General features: G+C 38.2%; 1 protein-coding gene across 2 annotated transcripts in view; it reads left to right on the top strand.

The window, feature by feature from the left end:
* Positions 1–21,562, top strand: part of OPHN1 (oligophrenin 1) — a gene marked incomplete at both ends in the record, with an annotated part of 458,306 nt that overhangs the window by 228,903 nt on the left and 207,841 nt on the right. For both annotated transcript variants that reach the window (XM_084258483.1, XM_084258482.1), the window contains 5 exons: positions 825–935; positions 3,925–4,029; positions 5,782–5,911; positions 8,299–8,399; positions 20,547–20,638. In XM_084258483.1, coding sequence (XP_084114609.1) covers positions 825–935; positions 3,925–4,029; positions 5,782–5,911; positions 8,299–8,399; positions 20,547–20,638 — 539 coding nt within the window. The remainder of the gene's footprint in view (positions 1–824; positions 936–3,924; positions 4,030–5,781; positions 5,912–8,298; positions 8,400–20,546; positions 20,639–21,562) is intronic.

The raw sequence follows: 21,562 nt of genomic DNA, 5'->3' as shown, positions 1-21,562 counted from the left end.
GATTAGGATTTAAACATTGAGTAGTTTGCTGTAGCTGTTATTATGAGAGGCCAAAATTTCTTCTAGTCTCTGTTTTTATCTTCCCTTTTATCTTTGGATTTGCTTAGAGACTTCTTAAATGAGGTCTGATACTGACTAATAAAAGGCTTCTACTTCTGGGTTTCTGTTCTGATAAATGTTGATTCTCTGTATTCATATATCTGTTGAATACTTGAGGCAGCGGTGTTTTCTCTGACTTCAATTCTCTGTTGAATCTAAGAGAGTTGTTGATTTTTACATTCAACTTTATCTTTGTGCGAGAATGTGCTTGCTAATTTCCAAGCTTCTTGATTGTTGAACCAGGAACCAGAAGTCTACATTTATCACTTTTTTTTTCTTTTGGCTTCACGTTCCTCATTTGTAAAATTAAGTGATAAGATCACTACTTATCTGAATTCATTCATATATGATACATAAGAAAATGAATGAACTAAGTAAAATAAAAACAAACTTTTAGATGAATAGAAAAAATAACAGTTACAAAAAGGGTGAGCAAGGTGGCTAATTTGCATAAGAGATGTCAATAGCATGGTGATAGATGGAAGCTAGAGTTCTGGTAATTCTGGTAACAAACACGAGGTAGCATATACAGATGTTGATTTAAAATTTTTTGTACCTGAAATCTATATAACGTTATAGATCATTATTGGTTCAATATACAAACGGAAAAGGTCACTGTTCAGTGGTTAAATTCTCCTTTAGCTCTACCATACTATTGAGTACATAAGCACTGATTATCATGAAAATGACTACACTGATTTGTGACATGTGTGTCTCTTCTACAGGCAGATCTCCAGGTGGACAAGGAGAGGCATAATTTCTTCGAATCTTCTCTTGATTATGTATATCAAATTCAGGAAGTTCAAGAATCCAAGAAGTTCAATATTGTTGAGCCAGTAAGTTTTCTGTATTGATGTCAAACATACTTACCAAGTACCTGGTATATGTGGAAATCTTTCGTTGTAAAATTGGAATCTCAAAGAATGTGAAAGGGAATTAATATTTAAAAATGAATGTAAAGAAATTAGATACACTGGCTAAAATATTTTTGCTTTCTCCCTACTGTTCTTTTCTTCTCTTTCTCATCTTTCCTTCTGTTTTCTTCGTCAACATTTTTCTCATTTTAGCTATGTTTCTTTTTTTTTTTAAAGATTTATTTATGCATACAGGAACTGGGGTACAGGCCAGAGGTATGGGGGGTGAGAGGAGTCACCAGAGGCAGAGAAGGGAACAGAACAGGCTGAATGACTGAAATACACTGCTGAGGGAAGCAGAGGGTAAGTCAGGAGTGGTATGCTTTACCATGTGGGTAGCTCCTTGGCTGGGGATCGAACTCGTGCTTCGTTGGCTGTGGTTAGCCTCATAGGTTGCATCTTAACCCCTTGCACCACCAGGGAGGCCCTATGTTTTTTTCTTTATCTCTTTCTTTTCCTCTTTCCACCCCTCCCTTAATTTCTCTGTCACCCTTAATTTTAATTTTGGCTTGTTCCCCTTTCTTCATTCCTCTAATTCATTCAGTAAAACTCTTAAAGTGTCCGTGATTTACCAACCACTGTTCTAGGAACTTACATCTGTTGCATTCAGTGACTTCCCATTCTATTATTTGTACTTCTTTTTTCCCTGAAATCAGTAACAACTTTTATTGCATCTTAAAGATATATTACAAATAGGTCTAAGGAATCATCCAGTATCTTGATCTTTCTGTAGCTGGACAACTTAGATCTTATTCATTAGCCTGCTGAACTGTTCCTTTTAAGATATATATGTATCATCCAAAAATTTCCTGCTATCCTTGTTTTTCACTGTTGTGGCTTGCTGAATCAAAAGGACTGAATTTGATATAAATTCAGTATCATTTCCTTGAAGAAATAACTCATTTTTGTGGACTTGAGCCACTGAACAAGCAACTTCTGCTCTCAGCTAAGCCCTCTGAATGTATTTTTCTCTCAGGAATTTTTTGCTTTCAACAAGAGACCCATTCTGAATAACACTGTGAACAAAACCCAACTTCTTTTGTCAACCTGGATCCTCTTCTTTTTCTTTCTAAGGAGACCCAATTCGACATTGATGTGATTAAAGCCCATCGGTAGGGTGCCTCTGGTTCCCTTCACAGTATCAGTGCAACCCTTTAGGGGGGTGTTGACATATTCTGGAATGCCCACAGTCTGAATGCTGAGAATGGATTTCGTTCTCTCAGTAGATGTGGCAGGGATTGCTGAAATAATTTAATATCTACTTCCAATAGCTTTTTTTGTTTTTCATGAAGTAGTAGTGGAAGCTGCACTAGATCTTATTAATAAGTCACACAAATGGGTAGAACCATGTAAACCACTAGACATCTCCTTCAAAGAGATGGGTATGTTGACAGTCTGCTGAGAATGGTCTCATTCTTGTAGTCAATGCGGCAAAGAGACAATTATTTTTATTTCTATCTTCTTTATTTTTCCACTTAAATTTCCTTAATTCAATAAAAAGGTGATATGCTTTGATTTGATTAATATATTGATTAGTAACTTTTTTTTAAAGTTTTTTTTTTAAGATTTGTTTTTTTTTTTTATTTATACAAGCCCTGGGTACAGTCAGAAGCATGGGAGGGTGAGAGAATTCACCAGAGCCAGAGCAGGGAACAGAACAGGCAGACTGATGAAATACACTGCTGAGAGGTGCAGCAGGAGAGGTCTGTGGCGCCATGTGGGCCCCCTCGCCTGGCGGCCGGGGATCTAACCGGTGCTGCAGAGGCTATGGGCAGCTTCGCAGCCCAGCGCTCAACTGCTGCGCCACCAGGGGAGACCCTAATTAGTAACTTTTCTATCATCATATTCCTTTTGTTGAAAAGTAAGAACAAATTTCAGGAAAAACAAATAAAAAATAGCAAATCTCCTGTGCAGAGATAATCACTGTTAAAATTGTGGCACTTTTCTTCCCAAATATTGTATTTATCTATAAAAATCTTTGTCTATTTGTGAATGTTTGTGGATATGGATATGTGTATACATGTGTGCTTGTGTGTATTTGCATTCACACATTGCATGTGAACATGTAATTTTGTGATCATATGTATCTATGTTTATATTTGTATAAATTTATATATGTATATGTACAAACAGGTATTTTTTAAATTTATACAACAAACAATTACTGAGGTTTGGTTAAGTGCTTGGTGCAGTGTTTGATACTGGGTACCCTATCCTGAAGAAGACTGATTCAACTTCTGTCTTTGTGAAAAGTGCATTCTCATGGTGTAGACATAGAGAAAAAACAATTAAGCAGCCTTAAATTTAAATTTTCCTACAGTTATGACTCCAAAGGCAAAGAGGAAGTGTTCCTTGTTTGAATTAACACAGCAGTCTGTTTTTGATAGATGAAAATCATATTTTATTTTGTTTAAAGGGGTTGAATATTTTGAATATTTATAGATCATTTGCATGTCTTCTGCAACCCTCCTAAAATATTTCTAATTTGAAAATGGGTTCAGATTCCTTTGGTTTTTAACTATTATGACAGTTTTCATTAATATACAAAATCTTACTCATTCATTTATCAATTTGATTGTCATTTTATTCAAGTATTTATCAGGCATATAATCTGTGCCAATTTTGAGGCTAATATATTGCCAGTCTATTTCCATACTGTCCAAATTATGAATGACTTTATGTGCTATTTAAAAAGATCCTGATTGAATAAATTTGTAGTTGTAGTTCTTAGTTTTTGGAACTGAGTCCAGTATAAATACCTATATATAGATCTGTTTTTGGTTGCATGACTGCTTTTAACACTATACTGGCAAACACTGTGGAGAGTTTCTTTTTCTTTTTTGTCCTTCTGTTTCCTGTATTTGATTAATGAGGTGATGGTGATAAAATTATTTTTGTATGTGTTCTCTAGGTCTTGGCCTTTCTTCATGGCCTCTTCATTTCCAACAGCTTGACTGTGGAGCTCACACAGGATTTCCTCCCTTACAAACAGCAGCTCCAGCTAAGTTTACAGAATGTGAGTTTGTATCTGGATTTTGCAATCTGTCTTTGCATTCCTATTGAATTTTGACCCCAGTGACATGGGCCTTGAAATTCTAGGTTATCCCACCAACCCAATTTGTCAGAACACACTGGTATGCATCATCACTAATATATTGTTTTGATGGATTGTTTTTGCTTTTGCAGTTTCAACTCTCTCTGGTTTTGAGACCCATAGTTATTCAAACCCACCCTCCGACCCATCAATATCTCTATCTATCAATATTTATTAGTGTTGTTAATTTGTTGCCTCTATCCAATATAGAAACCTAGTGACAGACTTGCTTAAACACATGTCTTATGCTACTTAGCTCCTAGTCAAGACATTCTCATTGCGGGAGTCATTACTATGAATGCCCATTTTCCCTTCTCTTCCATTTCTCACTACTTATTATTAGCATTAAATTATTTTCAAAGTTTTTATCAACATCTTTTTCTATACTGGTTCTTATATGGGCATATAGGCACAACCGTCCCATTCTTGTCAATACATTCTTTTTATCATTCATTTATTTAACCCATGTTTAGTGGATGCATTGCCAATGACACTGGACATACTATAATAAAGCATATTTGTTTTAATGTCTTGAAGTAATATGCAGTCTCTTGGATGAGGGAGAAATAAACACAGATAAATCATAAATCCTTTAGTGGTAAATGCTACAACAGAATTAAGACCAATATTTTTAAAGAATAACAAAGTGGAACAGTTGACCTCCTAATAGAGTCAGAGAAGGGATTAGTTGTTACATTGTCTGAAATTTGTAGATATATTTTTAGATGATAAAAGCTGGTAAGTTGCAGTTGAAATAAACTTTACATGGTTGTTTTAGAGCATCTAAATTTAAACTTGTTATTGTTTTTCATTCTGGGTATGCTTCTTCTTCCTGGGTAATCTTCTTTAGCAGAAATTTAAGGCTCCTACATTCTGCTTATTTACAAAATCTTTCTATACCCAGGATAATTACTTGAATCTTTCACCAAATATAACTTGACAGATGTGAGTTTAACAAAAAGTCTGTGTTTGTGTATATATGACAATCATATTAATAGAGTAGGCCAAACTAGATGGGGCAGACCAGATCACCACCTTCACCGATATTTATGTCACAATCTTGAGACTTAACAAAGAACTATTTCTAGTGATTTTCATATTCACAGTTCAAATTGTGTTTTGTCATTGTCTTTTAGTTATATAGTTTAAAAATATTTTTTACCATTAGCTTTTATTATTTACGAGAATAGAAACTAAAATGTTAATTCACCTATGTTCAAAGAGCGCACCCTCTCACATAGTTTATCCTAGTGACCAGAATTTGATTAACAGTCATATAGGCAGACCTTGAGTCAGAAGTCAGATGTTGCCTTGATAGTGTTATCTTTGGGAACCTTCTTTTTGTGAAGTAGGGGTCAAACTGGTGCTCAGAATATTAGGAATCCTTATTCTTTGGAACTTTATAGGTTTCCCAATAGAAAAGAGGTCTCTCCCACATGAGGCTTTCTGAAAACATTGCTATTTAGTTTTCTATTTTCCTTTTAGCCTTTAGTGCTATTAAACACCATACAATTTGTTTCTAGTTACCAGGCAATTCAAAACCTGTTTGTTGCTATGTTGTAGTACACAATATCAACCATGAAAACTCTATCTGGGTCTCTGACTAATAAATGCTTATTTGTTATGATGTTGTTGTTGTTGATGATGATGATGATGATGATGATGTCTTGACAGACAAGAAATCATTTCTCCAGTACCCGGGAAGAGATGGAAGAGCTTAAAAAAAGGATGAAAGAAGCTCCCCAGACATGCAAGCTTCCAGGACAGCCAACTATTGAAGGCTATCTCTATACACAAGAGAAATGTGTGTGGGAATACAGGGCTACCCTCTGGGTTTCAGTAGGCTTGTACTATTGCCACTTTATCTCTCCAAACTGCAGACACCCATATTGCTCACAGACCCCAGAAAACTACAACTCTTTAGAGAGCAGCCTGGGAATACTGAAAATAAAACAGAGTGAGAGATTGGAGATTCAAAGTGGGGATTGTTAATTGTTTAATCATTCTGCTCACTGGTTGGTGTAAAAGGGTGGTACCAGAAAGGATGCTGAAAAACAATTTGTTATACCTCCTATGTGCCAGGCATCACACTAAGTTCTTTAATAATCGAAAACATTATCAGATCCATTTTCCACATGATGCCACCGAGAGTTAGAAAGCTTAGCATTGAAAGTCACCCAACAATCATGTAGCAGACCTAAGATTAAATTCAGTTATGTGAAATGCCAAAACCTGTGCTCCTATCAGTATATCCATTATCCTTCACTGCCTTAGAATCATATGGTTGCTAATAAAGCACTAAACAGACATCATGATTTCATTGGGCAGGTCAGTTATATTTTCTTTACCAACAAGAGAAGATGAGGTTACTCATCCATTTACTGAATATTGCAGAGGATTCACGTTTTCCTACCTTGTAAATAACATTATATAAACCTATATGTGTTATTTGATTTTCCTTATGACCCAATGTCCCCAAAACCTTTGATTTATTATGTGCCCAGGATTATTGCTTTTGGGGAGTAGGATATCCAGAGGTTAGGAAAAGCAGATCCAGAGGTTACCAGCTGTAAAAATCACTGCAATCCACTCAGCATGGCATTATTATGCTTCACCTCCCTTAGAGGAGTAACTTCTGATGGTTTTAAAGATGTGTTCTCCCATGTTCAAGTTTATCTCTTCAACTCTGCATTGCTGAATTTCTCAATCTCATTGCTATTGATATTTCAGGATGGATAATTATTTGTTTTGGGGGTTCATCCTGTGCATATTAGGGTGTTTAAGTGGCTACTTTATTCTTATTACCTTTCACAGTTTGACAAGGCTGACAGATGTATCAATTAATATAATGAAATGTGTATAACAGTACTTGGGCCTTATATCAGTTCATTGAGGAAATGATATATGAACTGGAATTTGAATTTTGATTGTGAGTTCGACCGATAATGAAAAAGGGAAGGAAAATTACAAGTGTGTACCATTGTGTGAGTAAAGGCACAGAGCTATGTGGACATGAAGTTTATTTGTAGGTTTATTTGTAGGACATGTAAGTTTTTTAGTTGCCAAGAATGATCCTGGTTCATACCTGTTGTTCTATTGTAATTATCATTAGTGCCAAATTCTCTCTTAAATAGACCTTGAATTAGATTGTAAATTATATGACCACCTATTTGTTTGGTAGCTGAAAGTAATTCAATGAGACAGGATCATAGGGGTGACGGTGGCAAAAGAAAAAGCTGGAAAAGCAAATATGGTCACATTATGAAGGGCTTTGTGTGCCAGGCTAAAAAGTCTGGAGAGAGTGGGGAAGTCCTGGGTGGTTTATAGTAAAAGGCATGATGTAAATAGAAATATATTTTAAAAACATTTTTCTAGGTGAAGAATGGATAATGGATTGCAATGGGATGATTTGAGATGACGGAAGCCAGAGAGAAAGCCACTGAAATTATTAATTGGAAAATTGTGAATTTTTGTTTTGTTTGAAATAGCTTATAAAACTTAAAAAAAGGGCCTCCCCAGTGGTGCAGCGGTGAACGCTCGGCTGCGAAGCTGCCCACAGCTTCTGCAGTGCCAGTTCAATCCCCGGCCGCCGGCAAGGGTCCCACATGGTGCCCAGACCTCTCCTGCCATGCCCGCTGCTCCCTTCAGCAGTGTACTTTGGTCCTTCTGCCTGTTCTGCTCATTGCTCTGGCTCTAGTGAATTCTCTCACCCTCCCATGCTTCTGAACGTACCCAGTGCTTGTATAAATAAATAAATAAATAAATCTTTAAAAAAAAGACTTTAAAAAAATGGAGAAGAGGAGGTAACTAAAGGACAGACCTGTAGGAGATTGAATAAGCAGAACCCAAACATCAATCAAATGGGGTAGGTTACAGGAAAGGAGCAGAAGATAACAGTTGCATGTTTTCATCTCATGCAACAAGATGTTTAGTGGTACCATTCATAGGAAACATGACAGAGAGTGGTGTGGAGAAAGCTAGAGCAGATGCGGAAAGCAGTTGATGAGGGTTAAACTCTCCCTATGTGCAGTAGGAAATTGGCACTACAGAGCAGGAGTTTAGGGGAAGGGTAGTCCTGTATCTGGGGCATAACCATGTAGATGAAGCTGTGCCCATCTTCTGCTTAGGGGGGTGCTGACTATGCTTCCAAAAAGATTTATTGTGGCAACTCACTATTGCCTATCTTTGTAGGGGCTTTGGGAATATCCTGGGTGAAATACTACTGCCAATATGAGAAAGAGACCAAAACACTCACCATGACGCCAATGGAGCAGAAGCCAGGTGCTAAACAGGTCAGTTCTTTTGAGTGCCATATTTTCGGAGATTGATCTGTAACTGCATCTCAGAAAATTATGTTTATTGACGGAGTATCAAAGAATCAAGTACAATACTATCATGTGAAGCCATTACTTGATTTGTTCTTCTTGGTCTAAGTTTGCATTGGGTGAGATAGTACTCAATTTGAGTGAGAAAACTGTTAATTACACCCAACCCTCTGAAAGTGCCTGTGCTCTTTGAGACCATTTTTAAAATTACTTGTCACATTGTACCTATCACATTTACAGTACCTGTCACATTGTACAAACGAAATATGAATGAATGAATCAGAGGGGAGTGCTACTTGTTTTCGAAAAGGCTCTAACATCAAATCCTTTAAATAACAAGAGTTTCAAATATAAATTATTTTCTAAATTTCTTATTTTAAAATAAAATTTTATTGATTTACAATACTATATAAACTTGGGTGTACAGCTTCAAATCTTGTAGGTGTACACTTTACTGTATCTAGAAAAAAGTTCTAAGGTCATTCACACTATCAAATTGAACCCCCTCTACCTATTTCTACCACTTTCCTTCCTCTCCCTTCTTCTGGTCATCACTATATTATTCTCAGAGTAAGAGTTATCTTTCTTATGTTTTATTAGTTTGCTTGCTTTGTTTATCTATTATCCATATATCAATGAAATGATCCAGTAAGTCTTTCATTTTCTGACTTATTTCACTTATAGAACCATCTCAGATTCCATTCATATTGTCACAGATGGCTAACTTTCGTCTTTCTGAATAGTTGAGTTGTATTCCATTGAATATATGTATATATATTTGTTCTGCAGCTGCTTTATCCATTCATCTGTCAGTGGACATTTAGGTTGTTTCAGGGTCTTGGCCAATGAGCTACCACTTCACAGAATGTGCTAGATACAAAAGATTGGAAACAAACAAACAAAAAATACTGTCAAGGGTTTGAACAAAAAGGAGCTGTAGTACACATTTGGTGGGAATGTAATTTGGAGTAGCCCCTATGGAAAATGATGTGAATATTTCCTAAGAAAATAAAAAATAGAGGAAGGGGGTGGAGCAACATGGCGGCAAGGAGACACTGCGAGTAAGATCTCCCATTAAAAAAAGTTAATAGGGAGGAAAAGCAGCAGGTCCCAGTGAGAACTGGGACAGGGAAGATAAACGGACGACTCCAGCAAACTACCTGAAGAAGAAAGTTGCCATAAAAGAGGACCAGAAGGGAGGAAAGAGCAGAACCCTGCTCCCCCCCCCCCAACCACAGAGTCGGCACTCTCCTACCAGCAGAGAGGAGGAAAAAAACAAACTAAAACGACCAACAAGAACAAACTATGCGCAGCAAGCGGGACTGTGAGTGGAAAGGAACTATTGCAGCCACCACACCCCGTGAACGGGAGCTGTGGAGAACCATGCAGGATTCACCGCGGCTGTGAGCGAACAGCTCCGGGCGCCATTAGAGAAGAACAAAGAGACTCTGGAGGAGACGCGCACACAGCCCCGGGCCGGCCAGTAAGCTTGTGCGGAAAAGCTGCACACTTGGCGCACTTGAAAAGCCAACTCGGATCGGGATCACGGCTGCCCAGGTCCCCGCGCCTGCGACCTAGGCTTGCAGGGAGACGCGCGGGCGGAGGTCCTCACTGGGGTGAAAGTCCCTCACTGAGTGAGCAGGAACCAGGCGCCCAGGCACTGGAGCGGGGTGCAAAAGGCACCATTCCCGCGCCACTGAACTGGGCTACAGCCCGCGTCCTGGACCTGAGGGCTTTGGAACTGAGACCCGGTGCACGAAATTCGGGGTGTGGGTTCTCCACGATGGTGGGGCACAAGGCAGACACAGCACCCCAAAACCGTTGAGGTTTACCCTACCATTCCTGCTCTATTTCCAGTCCCACGGGGTGGGGGGAGGCGAAAAACAGCCCCCCAAGGACAATAGGAGAGATCTCTGGCGCCACCTAGCGACCAGGAAAAAAAAGTCACTAACACCCCATAGAACAGGAAATTTCTTAAGACTGCTTGAAAAGGGCAGAAGGCTCCCGGAGGAGACAGTGGCCAGCTGGGAAGTTAGCCCACGCCAGGCCCCTTCCGACCAGCAGTCTGAGCCCACAGAGGGAACAGGCACCCACGGCCAGGGCAGACCAGGCGCGCAGAAGAGTGTGCCTGAGACCGGAAGCGCAGGGACTGAGTCCCGCGTCGCCATTTTAGAACGGGGACATTTCTTCAGTAAAGACTGCCTGAAACCAGCAGAAAGCTCCCTTAGAAGCCAGAGATGGCTCCTGGAGGAGCCAGAGGGGAGCGGAGAATTTCACCCAAGATGCCGGCCAGTCCGAGCGACACAGTGTCCCAATGCATACGGCAAATTAGAAAACAGACAGTAGGGAGTAGAAGAACCACACGCAACCTAACAACTCCTCAGTAAAAAGAGCACACCACAAAAAGAAAACCACCCTCCGGATTACAAAATGACAGTAACTTGGAAGAACTTCTGAGACTTCCAGAAAGAAAATTTAAAATTGCTGTGATTAAAAAACTGACAGAAGTCATAAAGGAAAACAGTGATATGAGAAAAATAATCAACGATCAGAAGAATGAAATTGAGTACGTAAAGAGGGAAGCAAAAGAAACACAGGAGATCAAAGAATTAATGGAGGAACTAAAGAACTCTGGGAAAAACAATGGAAGCAGAATAGATGAAATGGAAGAATGAATAAGTACTCTTGAAGACACAGAAATAAAAAGAACCTAAACAGAAAAGGAAAGAGAAATACAAAGGAAAAAGACCGAAGAAAGACTTCGGGAACTATCTGACTCCATGAGGAAAGGAAATATAAGAGTTATAGGAATACCAGAAGGAGAGGAGGGAGATGTAGGAACAGAGAAAATATTCCAGGAGATAACTGAAGAGAACTTCCCAAATGTGAAGAAGGAGCTGAAAATTGATATACAAGAAGCAAGAAGAACACCAAACTTCCACGACGAAAGAAAAAATACAGCAAGACACATAATAGTAAAGCTCCCAAGAATCCAGGACAAGGAAAAAATAATGAAGGTGGCAAGCGGGAAGAAACAGATAACATTCAAAGGAAAACCTATCAGACTGACATCGGACTTCTCTGAGGAAACACTACGGGCAAGGAGAGAGTGGAGGGACATAGTCAACAGACTCCAAGAAAACAGATGCCAACCAAGAATAATCAATCCCGCAAAGCTATCCTTCCTCTATGAAGAAAGAATAAGGACCGTCCCAGACAAACAGAAAATCTGGAATTTCATTAAGACTAAACCCCCACTGCAAAAAATACTGCAAGGAATCCTAAAGCTAGAACATCAGAGGGACGAATAACAACAAAAGAAGGCCAAAAAAAAAGTTATTAAAAGAATAAATAAATAAAATCACAGGAAAGACAAACACAATGGCAAATACAGATGCTAACATATCAATATTAACTCTAAATGTAAATGGACTAAACTCTTCAATAAAAAGACACAGAGTTGCAGCCTGGATTAAGAAACAAAACCCAACCTTTTGCTGTCTCCAGGAAACACATTTAGCTACAAAAGATAAAAATAGGCTCAAAGTTAAAGGATGCAAAACAATCCTACAAGCAAATGGACAAAAAATAAAGCAGGAACAGGTATACTTATATCAGATAAAACAAACTTCAAACTCAAAAAAATAAAAAGAGACCCCAATGGTCATTACATTATGATCAAGGGGACAATATTTCAAGAAGAAATAACACTCATTAACATATACTCACCAAACGAAGGAGCACCAAAATATATCAGAGAACTGTTGTCCTCTCTGAAAACAGACATCAGAGAAAACACATACGTAGTGGGAGACTTCAACACACCACTATCAACAATGGATAGATCAACAAGACAAAAAATAAGTAAAGAAACTAAAGCTCTAAATAAGGACCTAGAGCATTTGGGCTTAACAGACATCTATAGAACACTAAACCCCCAAAAAACGGAGTACACATTTTTCTCAAGTGCACACGGATCATTCTCCAGGATAGATCACATACTGGGGCACAAGACAAACATCAATAGATACACCAAGACTGAAATCATACCAACCATCTTTTCTGACAATGAAGGCATCAAACTAGAAATAAACCATAAAAAGAAGGCAAGGAACTATCCTACCTCATGGAGATTAAAAAGCACACTACTGGAAGACCACTGGACTAACGAGGAGATCAAAGAAGAAATTAAAAAATTCTTTGAATTGAATGACAAGGAAGACACCAATATCCTAAATGTATGGGACGCAGCAAGAGCAGTAATAAGAGGAAAATATATAGCAATAGAAGCTCACATCAAGAAACAAGAAAGAACTCAAAGAAACAACCTAATCTCAAAGCTCAAAGATCTAGAAAAAGAACAACAAAAAAACCCCAAAACCAGTAGAAGAAAAGAAATAATAAAAACCAAAGCAGAAATAAATGAAATTGAAACTAAAAAAACAATCCAAAAGATTAATGAAACCAAGAGCTGGTTCTTCGAAAAAATCAATAAAATAGACAAACCCCTAGCCAGGCGCACAAAGGAAAAAAGGGAGAAAGCACAAATAAACAGGATCATAAATGAAAGAGGAGAAATCACAACGGACACAGCAGAAATAAAAAGAATAATCAGTAACTACTATGAAGAGTTGTATGGAAACAAGTTCAACAATCTAGAGGAGATGGACAAATTCCTACAACTCTACAATCACCCAAAGCTCGATAAAGAAGAAATAGAACACCTAAACAGACCAATTACAACTAGCGAAATTTAAATGGTAATCAAAAACCTCCCCAAAAACAAAAGCCCAGGACCTGATGGATTTACAAATTAATTCTACCAAACATGCAGAGATGAATTGGTGCCTATCCTTCACAAACTCTTCCAAAAAATTGAGAAGGAAGAGACAATACCAAACACGTTCTATGAAGCCAACATTACACTAATACCAAAACCGAATAAGGATAACACAAAAAAGGAAAACTACAGGCCAATCTCCCTAATGAACACTGATGCAAAAATCTCAACAAAATTTTAGTTATCAGAATCCAACAATGTATCCATAAGATAATTCACCACGACCAAGTAGGATTCATTCCAGGGGCACAAGTATGGTTTAACATCCGAAAATCAATCAACGTTATCCAACACATCAACAAAAAGAAATATAAAAACCATATGATAATATCAATAGATGCTGAGAAAGCTTTCGACAAAGTACAACACCCATTCATGTTAAGAGCCCTTGAAATTCTTGGGATACAAGGAACATACCTCAACATCATAAAGGCCATATGTGACAAGCCAACAGCCAGTATCATTCTCAATGGTGAAAACCTGAAAGCAATTCCATTAAGATCTGGAACAAGATAAGTATGCCCACTCTCCCCACTGCTTTTCAATATAATACTGGAAGTCCTAGCCAGAGCAATAAGACAAGAGAAAGACATCCAAGGAATCCAAATAGGAAAAGAAGTCAAACTATCACTATTTGCAGATGATATGATAATATACATAGAGAACCCCAAAAACTCCACAGAAAAACTAATTCAACTCATCAATCAGTTCAGTAAAGTGGCAGGATACAAAATCAACACACAAAAGTCAGTAGCCTTCCTATACACAAACAATAAATCTGAAGAAGAACAAATCAAAAAAACCATCCCTTTTATTATTGAAACCGAAAAAAATCAAATATTTGGGAATAAATCTAACAAAAGAGGTAAAGGACCTTTACAAAGAAAACTATAAAACACTGTTAAAAGAAATAGAAGAAGACACAAAGAAATGGAAAGACATCCCTTGCTCATGGATTGGAAGAATAAACATTATTAAAATGGCCATCCTACCAAAAGCAATATACAGATTCTATGCTATTCCAATAAAAACTTCAATGTCATTCTTCAAAGAAATAGAACAATTATTGATGACATTCTTATGGAATCACAAAAAACCCCGAATTGCCAAAGCTCTCCTGACAAAGAAAGAAGGGATTGGAGGCATCACACTCCCAGACTCAAACTCTACTACAAAGCCATAATCATCAAAACTGCACGGTATTGGAACAAGAACAGACATACAGACCAATGGAATCGAATAGAAAATCCAGAAATAAACCCACAGATCTATGGTCAACTAATCTTTGACAAAGGAGCAAAGACTATGCATCGGAGCAAAGAAAGTTTGTTCAATAAATGGTGCTGGGAAAACTGGGTCGCTACATGCAAAAGAATGAAGCTTGACCACTACCTCACACCGTACACGAAAATCAACTCAAAATGGATTAAAAACTAGACATAAGACCTGAAACCATAAAATATATAGAAGGAAATATAGGCAAAACACTACGTGATTTGCACATCAAAGACATCTTTACAGACACATCACCCAAAGCAGTGATAGTGAAGGCAAAGATAAATAGCTGGGGCAACATCAAATTAAAGAGCTTCTGCACAGCAAAAGAGACAATAACAAAAACAAAAGACACCCCACCAACTTGGAGAACATTTTTGCACCCAACACTAATGATAAAGGACTGATCACAAAAATCTGCAAAGAGCTGATGAGACTCAACAACAACAAAGAAAATAATCCAGTCAAAAAATGGGCAGAAGAGCTAAAAAGAAACTTCTCTGAAGAGGAAATGCAAATGGCCAACAGGCATATGAAAAAATGTTCAACATCACTTGTCATCAGGGAAATGCAAATCAAAACTACCATGAGATACCATCTTACACCAGTGAGAATGGCACACATTAAAAAAACTAGCAACAACAAATGTTGGCGAGGGTGTGGAGAAAAAGGAACTCTTCTGCACTGTTGGTGGGCGTGCAAACTGGTCCAACCCCTATGGAGAGCTTTGTGGAGATTTCTTGGCCTACTAAACATAGAGCTTCCATATGATCCAGCAATTCCACTCCTAGGTATCTACCCAAAGGACCCAGAAACATCAATTCCAATGAACATCTGCATCCCTATGTTTATAGCAGCACTGTTTACAATAGCTAAGCTTTGGAAACAACCCAAATGCCCAAAAATAGATGACTGGATCAAGAAGATGTGGTCCATATACACCATGGAATATTACTCAGCATTCAAAAAAGATAAGTACATGCAATTTGCAGCAACATGGATGGCACTGGAATGGATCATGCTCAGCGAAATAAGCCAAAAAGAAAAAGAAAAATACCGGATGGTCTAACTCATAGCAGGAATCTAGAAAACTTAAATAAGGGACCAGGAAAATGAATAACTATAAGAAAGTGAAAATCAGAATCATCAAAAAACTATGAAACAGAGACACTTTTGTGGGGGGTGGGGAGCCGGGATGGGAGGGATTGGGATCAGAAAGGGGGGGTTGCAACTGTATGGGGAATATAAAAATAAAATTTATTATTAAAAAATGCAAAAAAAAAGAAAATAAAAAATAGAAATATCATATGACCCTGATATACCACTCCTTAGTATTTATCCAAACAATATGAAAGCACTAATTCAAAAAGATTACAAATGTATGCAGCTTATGTTCACACCAAAATTGCTTAAAATTGGAAAAACCACTATCCCCAATTCATTGTAATTCTCAAATATCTTTAAATAGTTAATGCTTCTTCTTCTGTCATCCAAACCTTCATGAACTCACCAAAATGTGAAGATGATATTAACACACAGAAAAATAGTTGATTCACTTGGAAGAACTTAATCTTATCTCTTATGCACATATATCCTCCCGTCCTTCACCCCTCCCTCCTTCCTTCCCCCTTATTTCTTAAAATTAAAGCTGATAGTCTGACAAACTGAAAAGGGCATGATTTTAAGAATTTCCATTTTTTACAAATTGTTAGAGGTACTGCAAGTTTCTCTTGTTAGCATGGAAAATGGTACATGCACTATTTACAATAGCCAAATTACAGAAACAACCTAAGTGCCCAACAACAGAGGAGTGGATTACAAAGAGGTGGTATATATACACACAATGGAGTAGTACGCAACTATTAAAAAAAGGTGAAACTTGCCATTTGCAACAGCATGTGTAGAACTGGAGAGGATTATGGTAAGTGATATAAGTCAGGAGGAGAAAGACAAACATAAGATTATTTCACTTATGTGGAGTATGGAGACACAAAGCAAAAAGGAAGTAACAAAACTAAACCAAACCAAACCCTAGAAATATGACTGCAGAACTCAGGCTGCTACAGAGAGGGGATGGGAATTAAGGTGGGGAAAGAACCCCAGTGGTCTAGATAAAGGACTTTGCTGCTTTGGTGGCGGGTGTGTTGTCGTAACACACATCTGATGAGGTGTGAACCTGTTCCCCTAAATCATATGTAGAATTGGTAGCCAATGTTACCTCAATAAGAAAAAGGAAAGAAAGAAAGTGGTACATTAAGACACAATTTAGGTAGATAGAATTTGGAGAAAAATTGGATAGATTTCCCACTCTCTTGCTAGTTTATTCCATGGAATATCTCTCTTGTATGGCTTATTTATATGAAATAAGAAAGGATTTAGATTTGGTGGCAGACTTTGAAAACTGTCTCTTTTTTTTTTGTCTTTAAACAATAGTTTTGCCACACTCTTTTGAATGTGGATTGGAAATGGGATGCATCCTTAACAAAGCATATAAAATGGGGTTTCTAGAATCTTCCTCTGTATGAGCCAGTCTGCTCATTCATGACTTCAAACTACTCCTTCACTTCCAGTCTGCCAGTTGCAAAGGCATCTTTCAGTGCTTCCAATAAATGTATCTTGTGTCAGAACTCGGCTCATGTATCTGACTGGAAAGTGCTTGTAAGCAGCACTGTCTTGTAGTCTCTTTCTTTCTTTTCCCCTACACCAGGCTTTAAAGCTCCTGTTTTAAACAGTCAACTCATAGACACTTTATCTCTTGCTCAGACATGTGCACTGCAAAATGCAAGACAAAGAGCAGATATAGCCTTTATATCCTGGCCGCAGATGAAAACAAGTCGTCATTTTAGCTTTTCTTTCCTTCTTCTCTTTTCATTGAGTGATTTTTTATGAAACTGCAGTCTTGTGAGTCTAAGCAGTTTTAATATGGGATTCCTTATGGAATGGAAAGAGGAACTTGGAGGGAAGGGGAAGTAGGAGTAGCTACTTGAATTTCCTTAAATTGGAGCCGGAAATGATTTCTAGTCTAGTCTCTGACTCAGGTCTTATTACTGGTTTGTGGTTTCAAAAGGTAAATGTGAATAGGACTATAATTATAATGATGCCATAAAAACCACTGTTTATTTTCTGTTGTGTGCCAGGTACTGAGACAGACACTTTCCATCATGTGCTTTATTTTGCCTCCCATTAACACTGTAAATAAAGTCTCATCAGCCCAATGTGCAGATGGAGGAATTAGCCCACATTTTATGCTAAATTACTAGCTTCCTTTACTAGTTCAGCCCATTAACTTCCATTTGTGTTGTGCTGCTTACTTTATAGATCACCTCCCCATATACTATAAGATTCTCATCCCTTTCCTGTCAGGCAGTTGTGCTAAAAAAGAAAGAGTGCTAGTCCCTTATTTAGGTTTTCTAAATTCCTGCTATGAGTGAGACCATCTGGTATTTTTATTTTTCTTTCTCTCTTATTTTGTAAAGTAAAAATCAAAATCAATAAGCAACTATAAACCAGAGACACACTATGGGGGGGGAGGGGAGAGGAGGGAGTAGGATCAAAACGAGGGGGGTGGAAATTGTATGGGGACTATAACCAAGATGAAAATGTATATATTGTGCAAAAATGAAAAATGATGTAAAATATATAAAATAAAAAAATAATAATTGAATAAATAAATAGAAAGAGTGCTACAAAGAGTGTTACATTTTAGGTCTCATGAATTGGGCTTAAATTCTAGCTCTCTTGCCTGGTAACTTTTTGTTTTTTATCTTGATTTTTTTAATTTTATTTTTATATTCCCCATACAATTGCAACCCCCTTATTTTGACCCCAATCACCCCTTTCCCCGCCCCCCCCCAGTGTGTCTCTGGTTCACAGTTGATTTTTGATTTCGATTTTTTCTTTCTTATAGTTATTCTTTTTCCTGGTCCCTTATTTAGGTAACTTTTTGACTTTGAGTAAATTAATTTTTCTCAGTATCAGCTTCCCCAGTATTTATTGAGCACCAATTCTTTATTGGATATCAGATTTGTAAAGATACACAAGACATTCTCCGTGTCCTTGAAAAGTACTCAGTCAAGTGGGGAAATCACATGAAAACAGGAAGTCTTAAAATAATGCAGAAAACACATGGTAGGCAGTAAGTGGGATTGGGGAAGAGTTTTGGAGGCAATGAAAGCTGAACTGCAGTTTGTAGAACAAATAGGATTTAAGCCAGTATAAGAATATAGACAAAGTGATTTTGTGTGAAGGAAACAGTATATGCAAATTATGGAGTCAGGAAAGAGCATGATATATATGTGAAATAAGAGTATTTTTTCTTTTATGGGGCATAAAACAGATGGAAATTGCTGGAATTGAACCTGGAGTGGTGAACAGGGCCTGCACTCCTAAGCAGTGATGATACTGAAACTGAGGTAGTTGAGAATTTGGAGAGCCAGTGAATACTTCATGCTGTCAGTCATTCTAATTCGAAAGACCAGTATTGCAGGACATTCTAAGTGTAAGGGTAGGTAAGGAAAATTGAAGGATTAATTTAGAATTGAGTTTTTATACAGTGGGAGCAGCAAAAGGATAGACCTTGCAAGGGGGTTCTGAGTGCCAGTGAGAGAGAAGTGCTAGATGATCAGCCACATGAGCCAGTCTGGTACAGTGCTGAAGGACAGACCTTGCACTTAGGCTGTACTTCTGAACTAGAAACAGCAGGATGGGTAGTGATAATCCCATTCAATAGATTGTGAAGTTATGCTTCAGAGAGGGAGGATGATTTGCCTGGGCCATGTAGCTGATAAATGGAACAGCTAAGCAAGACCCCAGGTATTAAGCCTCTTAGTATATTTCTATTTCTGCTGTATTGGCGTAGGTGACTTTAGTTAAACCATTTTACCTCTTCATTTCCCTCTAGGGTTTGTTACAAAGAAAGCTAGTTTAAAAATCCATAGCATAACATGTGGCATATGGTAGTGAATGTATTAGTGTTACTTACTTTCCTGTGGTACATTAACTCTGTTGAGATAATAGAGGGAAATTGAATAGTCAGGGACTAGGAGATTGTGATCTATGGATCCACTGGATTTCATTGTCCTTGTTTAGTGCCCACAAGACTAAGATGGGCCTCAGTATCCTGCACATATGAATATCAAATGCTACTTTCACTATTACACAGATTCCATTGTTTTTCCTACTCCTGCCCTACCTTCGGAGGGATTGCTTTTTCAATTCTAGTCATCTTCAAGAGTCTAGAGAAATGTTTGTCCCCCTTCCTCTGTCTGCCTCTTTCATGGAAGGAGGGTTGCAGAAAATTACTTAACTTGCTGCAGCCTCACTACCTAGAGGCCTCATGGAAATTTTACTCTGTACACTTAAGGCCATTTGCACAACCCATTTCTCCTACACTCCCCTTATAAAATGTGTAATGAGTTTATTATTGAATCTACCATACTTGGGAAAGATTTTTTTTAAAGATTTATTTGTTTATGTATTTATACAAGCACTGGGTACAGTCAGAAGCGTGAATTCACAGAGAGAATTCACAGAGCCAGAGCGGGGAACAGAGCAGGCAGAAGGACTGAAGTACACTGCTGAGGGGTACACTGCTGAGGGGAGCAGCGGGCGGCAGGAGAGGTGTGCGCACCATGCAGGACCCTCCTCTGGTGACCGGGGAGCAGCCAGGGATCGAACTGGTGCAGCAGAGGCTGCGGGCAGCTTCGCAACCCAGCGCTCAACCGCTGCGCCACCGGGGAGGCCCAATACTTGGGAAAGATTTATTGGCTTACCCTGAACATTTTCTTCCAGTCTCAGTCATTGATTCTTGAAGAAGGGAGAACCCATGTACTACCTTCCTACAATTACTGTTTGAGGGCACAATATTCTCAGTGAGATTACACGTTTCCCCTGCTGCCCTGGCAAATGCCTTCAAGATGACACTGAAGACACTGTAGGAAGAAGAAGTTTCTCTACATTTTTTTTTTTCAAATTGGCTATTTATCTTTCCCTTCTATCAGGGACCCTTGGACTTAACCCTGAAGTACTGTGTGAGACGGAAGACAGAATCTATCGACAAGAGGTTCTGTTTCGATATAGAAACTAATGAAAGGTAAGCTGTGCTGGTGTGAATTGGCAGTGTCTCCATGTTCCAGGAGCTGAGCCTGATTAGGTCTTTTATCTTCCTCTAGTATATCTTGGTGATGAAAATCAGTAAATTTATTTATGACATCTTTGTCCTGGCTGTTCTTCACAGGGATCCCTGTTAGAACTGGCCAAGAGCTGGTTCTTTCCAAGCTTCAGTCAGCTTTGTCTTATCTGCTCTGAGCAGAAAATATCACTCCTAGAATTTAATTTTCTATAAGATAGGCAAAAAAATCAACACTTGGTGATGCTGCCAAAAAAGGATATATTAACAAAACTCATTTTTCTTTCATATGCTAATGTAATATCTAAGAACAAGTGCATTGGAACACATTTTTTTTTTTTTTTGCAGGGAGGTAGATGGGATGGAAGGCAATGGTGGTATTGGAGAGTCTCTTTTTCCACACTTGGTGCAGTCATGATAAAGACTTTTCCTACTTTGCAGATAATTTATATAAACTGATTTCAGCAAAGGCTTTTGCAAACTTTGGACTTGGTTGCATTTGTTTCTTACCATACCTTCATGTTTTCTGAATTCGAGCAGTTTCATCAGAGGGCAAATTTAATGCATTTGAGGTATTTTGGAGAAAAGCATGCTATGTAATTGGGAAGTTGATTCAAAACTCAGTGGCTTCCCAACAGGCATCGGGTATCTGTACTCATGTTCACAGAAGCACAGAGCAAATAATTCTTTCAGTCCCTTTAACTTTTCAGCAATAGAGCATAAGATTTGTTTTTATTAGTGTTCCAACTACTGACTTATAGCCCATCAGAGCTTGGAGGACAATATAACAACACCATCGATAGTAATAGTAAAAACAACTGCTAACATTTACTGAGTTCCTCCTTTGTGCCTGGCACTGTTCTCAGCCTTTGCATGCCCTTTAGTTCA

This window comes from Talpa europaea (genome assembly GCF_964194135.1).
Source record: "Talpa europaea genome assembly, chromosome: X".
NCBI classification, from domain to species: domain Eukaryota; kingdom Metazoa; phylum Chordata; class Mammalia; order Eulipotyphla; family Talpidae; genus Talpa; species Talpa europaea.
Note: the sequence above shows the minus strand (reverse complement) of the source record. Positions and strands in the feature narration are given on the sequence as shown.